Raw genomic sequence first — 7,602 nt, 5'->3', positions numbered from 1 at the left:
GCCATGACTGACTGGACCTTCTGTGTTTTCAGCTTCACTCAGAGACTAAATGGCTTCCAGGTTAGAGGAGGATCTCTGCTGTCCGGTCTGTCAGGACATCTTTAAAAATCCAATTATTCTGTCATGTAGCCACAGCTTCTGTAAGGAGTGTCTGAAGAACTGCTGGAGAGAAGGAAATGAACGACCATGTCCTATTTGTAGGAAAAGATCTGCAACAGATGATCCTCCCGTTAGTCTAACTCTGAAGAGGCTCTGTGAGACCTTCTTACAGCAGAGAGCTTCGGAGGATCTCTGCAGTCTGCACTCTGAGAAACTCAGACTCTTCTGTCTGGACCATCAGCAGCCAGTGTGTCTCATCTGCAGAGATTCAAAAATCCACAGAAGCCACAGCTTAACTCCCATAGATGAAGCTGCAGAGGATATCAGAATGAATCTTCGTTTATCTGTGGAACCTTTGAAGAAGAAGCTGGAGCTCAGTAAGAAAGTTCAAGAGAAGTTTGATCAGACAGCAGAACACATGAAGGTCCAGGCCCGACACACAGAGAGGCTGATTAAGGAGCAGTTTAAGAAGCTTCATCGGTTTCTAGCAGAGGAAGAGGAGGCCAGGCTGGCTGCACTGAGGGAGGAAGAGGAGCACAAGAGAGGGATGATGAAGGAGAAGATGGAGGCTCTGAGCAGAGAGATAGCAGCTCTTTCAGACACAGTCAGAGCCACAGAGGAGGAGCTGAGAGCTGAAGACGTCTCATTCCTGCACAACTACAAGGCTGCAGTGGAAAGAGTCCAGCGCTTCTCCCTGCTGGAGGATCCAAAGCTGCCCTCAGGAGCTCTGATAGACCAGGCCAAACATCTGGGCAACCTGGCCTTCAACATCTGGAGCAACATGAAGAACATGGTGTCCTACACTCCTCTCATCCTGGACCCAAACACTGCTGGTTCAAAACTCATCCTGTCTGAAGATCTGACCAGTGGGGCGTTTGGAAAGAAACAGAAGCTTTATAATCCAGAGAGGTTTCCGTCCATTTCTGTCCTGAGTTCTGAGGGCTTTGACTCAGGGAACCACAGCTGGGATGTTGATGTTGGAGAAAGTGGAGACTGTAGACTTGGTTTGTTAGCAGAGTCTGTGCAGAGGAAGGGAGACATAAAGTCTGGATTGTTGGTTATATGGCTCCATGAAGGTGAATACTATGCATGGTTTCCACCATCTCCTCCCAAGCTTCTCTCAGTTCACAAGAAGCTCCAGAGGATCAGAGTGAATCTGGACTGGGACAGAGGAAAGCTGTCCTTCTCTGATCTGGACACTAACACACACATACATACCTTCACACACACCTTCACTGACAAGATGTTTCCATACTTCAAATCTATGGGTAAAATAAAAATCTTACCCATGAAGATCTCAGTGAGCAAACAGCAGCTCTGACGTTCTCAGCATGAAGAACACAAAGTCCAAATGAAACCTTATTGATCTGATTGAAACTCAGTGTTTGAAACAGGAAACTGGAGATGATCTGATCTGATCTGACTGATCATCTGGTTGTTTTCAGGTGAGTTTCAGATCTGCTTTATAATCTGTCCAGATGCTACAAACAAAGACATGAAGTGGATGATGTGGAGTTTAGTTTGGTTCTGACAGCAGTTCCAGGTTTGCTGATCATGGACAGGGAACAGGTGAGGTTAGTGGAGACATCAGGACCCTGGAAAGCTCTGCTGATGGAAACAAACTGAGTGCCTTATTCAAATGATCAGAAAGGTTTCAAACTCTGTGGTTCGTCAACAAATGTTGGATGATGGAGGATTCCATACTGTACTTTGTGAAGCTGAGGCAATATTTAACACTCGTCCCATCACAAAATTTTCAGAGGACCCCAATGACCTCGAGGCTTTAACACCCAACCACTCGCTACTCATGAAGGGAAAACCAGCTTTTCCACCAGGACTCTTTCACCAAAAAGATATGTGCACTAAAAGAAGGTGGAAACAAATCCAATATGTTTCAGACGTTTCAATACGTTTCTGTTTTGGACACGTTGGATTTTAGAATCCCTACTGTTATTACAAGAACTTGGAGATGCTTTAACCTTGGAGATGTGGTGGTAGTTATGGACTCTACAACACCCCAAGGATCTTGGATATAAGGGAAAGTTATTAAAACTTTTCCAGATAAAAACGGTCTGGTGTGAGTGGTTCGTCTTCAAACAAAAACAAACATAATTGAAAGACCTATGACAAAAATGTGTCAATTATGTGAAGCCTCAAACTGTTAAACTGGCACAATAATGAATGCATAAACCTTATTTGTCTGTTATGTATATCTAAACATGCATTTATTTGTGGCTCCTTTAATTTAAGTTTGATAATTGCTATGTCTAGTGCCATACGCAATTAGGGCCTGGCGTGTAGGAGCCATTTGTCCTTTCCTTTATTTATCGCCACCAGGGGCATGAGTTTCCAATTGTTTGATGGGGGGTGGGGTTATTTAATGTTCCATGATTCTGTCCAGCTGTTGTTAATGAGAGGAGGCAACAGTTTTCTACTGTGTTCTGTTCAGATCAATGTTGAATTTATGTATTTATGTAAAAGCAAGTAGTAAAACTATGGACATTGTTGTGATAATAAATGACTTTATTATAAATCACAGGAAAGAACAGCATAATAATCTTTATTGAGCGCACGTAAAACCAAAGCCTTCAGTAATAACAACCAGTAGCCTAGAATATAGGATTTTAGCCGCTACATTTAGGTATCCCCGACATGTCCTACCTTAAAAAAATGTCCGGGGGGAATTTCAAAATTGTTCAGGATTTTGGTTGACTACAGTGCAGCAGGTAAGCGAAACACACCGGGCTTTGGAACCGAGCTGTTAGCTCCTGGGCTGGTCCAGGAACCCCCACGCACCGGGCAGGAAGCCAGTGGCGGTAACAGAGTCGGGTGCAGGTGTCTGTGTTCAGATCTTTTTGAGTCAGTGTTTTTTTTTTTCTCCTCTCTCCCTCTACTCCTGTGTCCCCCCTTTTAGTCTAACATAATCTGATCTTTCACTTTGAGACACCTTATCAACGGATGCATTTCACTGCACACAGAGTTGCTAAGTGGTTGGAGGAGACACACAGCAGCACCCAGTGAATATTAACCAGCAGCTACTTCGATGTTTAGGTAAAAGTTAGGAGAGGAGATGGTTAAAATAACAAGAGATGCCAGTTAGACATACAGAGCTTTTGCAGCTAAAAACGGCAACCGATTGTAAGTTTAAACTAGTTGGTAGTATAATGCAAGAAGCTTGAGAAAACATAGTTTGTTCTTCTTTACTAGTCAAAAAAATCTTGGCTTCTCAAAGGATCATGACTCCCAGTTACAGGTTAAAAGTTATCATGTTTTCTTATTGAACAGACAGAATCAGACTGCAGAGCTTCTACATATCTTGAAATGTTGTTTCTGGCATCATTATATTAGTAAATAGGTTCATAAATCCTTTTAAACAGAGAGAAGTAGGGAGAGCTGCAAATTTAAAGGTGAAACAGATTTACTGGGATATGCAACATGCAATAAAATATATCTCCAAGTTTACTTCAAAGTGTACAAGGAAAAAAATGCTATGCTATTGTTAAATGTGGAAGTTATGTCTCCCTGAAGGCAGTTGCGCCTCAGGACTTCCCTACCGCTTCTTTTGCTGGGAGCAAGTTATTTACTACTCTTAACTCAAACTTGGTAAAACCACATAAAAATGGACTATAAAAACAGGAGTAAAAATGTAAAAGCGTTTATTCCAGATCAGGTCGTTACAGGAGAAAATTCTTGGAGCTCGCACAGCTGTGGGCTCAAAAACTTCAGCGAGCGTCCGGCAAAGATTGAGCCCCGAACAAGGTCATCTCCTGCTTCTTATACCTCATGAGTCTATGTGTTTGGATCATGTGGATGTTTAGCTATCCGTATTAGAAACTGACACGCCATCCATGCCCTGACCTGTATGCATCTTGCCTCTATGCCCAAGAATTACAGATAGCTTCCCTTTATCAGACCGGCTCCAAGATGTGCCCATATCCTGTGTATCTTTAAAAGACAAGAAGGCTGTCCTATTAAGATGACCTCCATACACACAGTGTCATCCACAATGTGAAGGAAGGCCTTCTACTCTCTCTAATCTGGCTAACAAAGTAACAATGTACACAATGTATAAAAGAGTAAACCTTCCAACTCCCCCTGATAAGTTACAGTTTTTACAGGCAACTTAAAACACAGTAAGCAACACATCTTTGAAGGACAAGGTGACTCAGAGAGCCTCTATAATTAGTGATGTATCATTAATTGGGGATCAAAAGTAATCACAATCAAAAACTTCACAGACCAAATGTTGTCACTCAAGACCACAGTTTCAGCATTTAACTACAATTTGGGTTTTATCTAATTAAAGGAAGGCTATTTTAGTTTCCTATGCGCACATTATTTTAATTTACCTTAGGCTAGGTAACCTAAGCCTATAATCTAATAAGGCCAAATTCATCTACTCTCACTCCCACCTGGAGGCCTCCAAAACGTGACCGCTCACCATGGATAAACCATCCATCCCAATTTACCAATCATTCAGTCACAGTAGGGGACGTCACAGGACAGGCCAGGCCGTTCTCCACCAGAAAACCCTACCTTCTCTAAAAGGTAGTAAAAACCAGGGTGACCCCAGGGAAATCCCACTCTCAGCCAAGAAAACCCCATTTTGAATCTGACAATTATCATTACCAACTAATTAAAGAACCTTTAAGCCAATCAGGTTCTGAGTCTTTCTACATCAAAGAAAAAGTGGCATAAAACTTGATCTTGGTGAGTCTGGAGCAAAATGTTTCCATGATTTTCATAAAAACAAAATCTAAATAAATCAAAACACATAAATCACAATTAGGTAAAATCAAGAATTATCCTGGTCCAAGTTGAAGGCAAATGATGAACATCACTGTCGCTGATGAATTATTCAGTGTCTCTATCACTCCTCAATCTAATTAATCAATCAGAGTCTCGTATGGCCTGCTCCACAGCTCCTTTGGTCTCCATGCAGTCCAATGGCAGATAGATGTTGAATCCATGTGGTGGTTCTCATGGTGTTTTCTTATCACAGTTCAGCAATCCATTCCTCCCGGATCCTCTGGCACACAAAGAGTGCAGTCAGTGTTCTTATCAGGATAAGCAGTGTTTTTAATGAGCAATTCTTTATTTACTCAAAATCTAAGTGCAGTCACAACCAGATATTTTTATCCACAATCACTTTCACTTTATCTCTAAAATCATCATTAAATTAATTAGATTTAAATTATCTGTAGAATGTATGTCTATTCAGCAGATTGTTTCAGTCTATTAAAACAAAAAAACACTAAACATAACCTACCTTGCAATGCCTGGCAGTTGAAAGTTATTTATAACAGAATGTCTTCAGCCTGAACCTCCCATGAATGTTTTTCAGCTCATTTTTTTCATATATTCTCAAAATTACTGCAACTAATATAATCTCATTTAAGGAAGCTGTAGATATTTAGAAAGCATTTAACCCTGTTTTACACATTGTAACATTCAATTCACGGACAACCTAAAGAAAAATTTTTTTAAAACTATTTCTACATCATAACATCTTAAGCTTTAGTTTCTTCTCAACTTATAACTGCATTTTTAGTTTTACTTTTATCCCCTCCCCAATGAAAATGATTAAAGTTCTTAAATCTCTAAGAAAAACCAGCGTGGTGCAGATTCCCCCCTCTTAAAACTCCCATATCAGACTTTGTAGCAGTGAATGTTAGTGCAGGAAAGAAAACATCATTCCCATGTGGACCCTCGTGTGTTCTTCGAGTCATTAAGCATGTGTGTGGGTGTGTTATTACATGATTATGTGTGTGTCTATGTGAGTGGATCTATATGTGGGAACTGGTCAGGAGCTATCCCGCTACTGGTCTTGGAAGAGAATGTGTATCTTGGAGCAGTGATCCTCTCCAACATGCAAAAGAGTTCAATGTTAGGACAAGTCCATCAGGTTACCCACTGTTAGCACAGCAGCTTTGAACCATAAGAGTCTTGGGGCCCATGTGTCCCCACACCCCCTGAAGGATAAGTCTTTACCTGTGTCATCAGCAGTATCACATAGAGGCAGAAGGAAACAGAGCATCAAAGGTGTTCCTGCCTTCAAGAGGAAATGTCATTCATCTGCTCAGAACACAGGGTTGTACTCTGACTTGCTGTTGCGTTCCAAAACTCAGCACTACACAGTTCCTGAAGGTGTTGAATTCGACTGCACCCCCTCTATGCAAAGTGTCCAGCTATAGTCCATTTAAAATATTCACCAAAAAATAAAGTACTCCGATGAGAAAAAAAAAGAAAAACAAAAACAAATCTGTTCTAACATCCCCAGAACCAGTCAATAGTTGTCATATTTGGACCCCTGACCAGATCAAAAAATGTGCAGGAAACATAATCTCCTCTTATATCTGTTATCTCAAATAAACTACAATATTAAGTGTGCAGTTCCATCTAAAGTATTGATTGCAGCTGTAGAAGTAAATTCAGGTGTTCTTATTGCTTTATGCATAAAAAGTATGGTTCCTCATCCCCAAAATTGTATATAGCTTCTCAAATGCTATCGCTAATCTGCTCGCAGCTGAAAAATGGTGAAGGTTTAGATCCTGGGCCTGATATTGAACTGCCATAAGCACCATTAACTCATTAAGTCTTCATCAATATTGCTTATATTGAAAGATGTCTTCATTTGCTCCTCAAATGTTCTAATTTCTCCTAAATTGCATTTTGTTGATGCTACTTTATTATTCCCAAATGTTGAAGTTTCAACTTGTTGTCCCTCTAATATTCTGCTAATTAAAACTGGCTAACCTATTTATCAAAGAACCCAATCTACTCTATTATATAGTAAAACATCTCTAAATCCTCTTTTTTATTCCTCTATTAAAGATTAGCTCGCCCCCTGATGATATAGAGAATACTTAGTAGACCGTTTCAACCTGTTTTGAATAAATCGCTTATGTCAGACATTTGAATTGAGAAAGCTTTCTGGAGAGGTAGCGAAACGTCTTCAAATCTTGGAAACCAAGTCCAGTGGATTGTCTTTGAAACTTTTACGGAAAAACTAAAAAACTGATTATTTGTGCAGACGGGGTACCATGACTGCACAACTACAGGCCCCACAGGCATGGATGGACTGGGAATCCAGGGCTGTTGGCCAGCCTCATCCATTACTCAGACAGGATAATCATCTCAAGAAATCAATAAGAAAACAATTAATGGTTTAACCATGATAACAAGATAGTTATATCATTATCTCCAGAAGGCAAAGGAAAAGATGTAAAATTCAGCTAGATTAAAGCGGAACTCACAAAAACTCAAGGGGGTTTTTTCACAGGAAATCAGGCAAAATATTACAATTTTAAGGAAAAACAAAGATTTATTTAAAATAATAATAATAATAATAAAAAAACTATTACCGAGGAAATCCAAAGTTTAATTCAATAATATTTCAATATAAATGATAAATAAACCAAAAAAACCTTCACAACCAGTTTATAAGTAAACTCAAAGTCTCAATTTATATCCGCAAAAAACAAAATATTTGCAAAAAACAAA

At 39.9% G+C, this 7,602-nt stretch overlaps 1 protein-coding gene across 1 annotated transcript in view; it reads left to right on the top strand.

The window, feature by feature from the left end:
- Positions 1–7,602, top strand: part of LOC107104378 (nuclear factor 7, brain-like) — a 23,400-nt gene that overhangs the window by 1,773 nt on the left and 14,025 nt on the right. The window contains exon 2 of the mRNA XM_015404371.1: positions 33–1,541. Within this exon, the coding sequence (XP_015259857.1) occupies positions 50–1,420 (1,371 nt within the window). The 5' untranslated portion in view covers positions 33–49 and the 3' untranslated portion in view covers positions 1,421–1,541. The remainder of the gene's footprint in view (positions 1–32; positions 1,542–7,602) is intronic.

This window comes from Cyprinodon variegatus, unplaced genomic scaffold, assembly GCF_000732505.1.
Source record: "Cyprinodon variegatus isolate N-32 unplaced genomic scaffold, C_variegatus-1.0 Scaffold1712, whole genome shotgun sequence".
NCBI lineage: Eukaryota > Metazoa > Chordata > Actinopteri > Cyprinodontiformes > Cyprinodontidae > Cyprinodon > Cyprinodon variegatus.
This window is presented reverse-complemented; position numbering and strand designations above follow the sequence as displayed.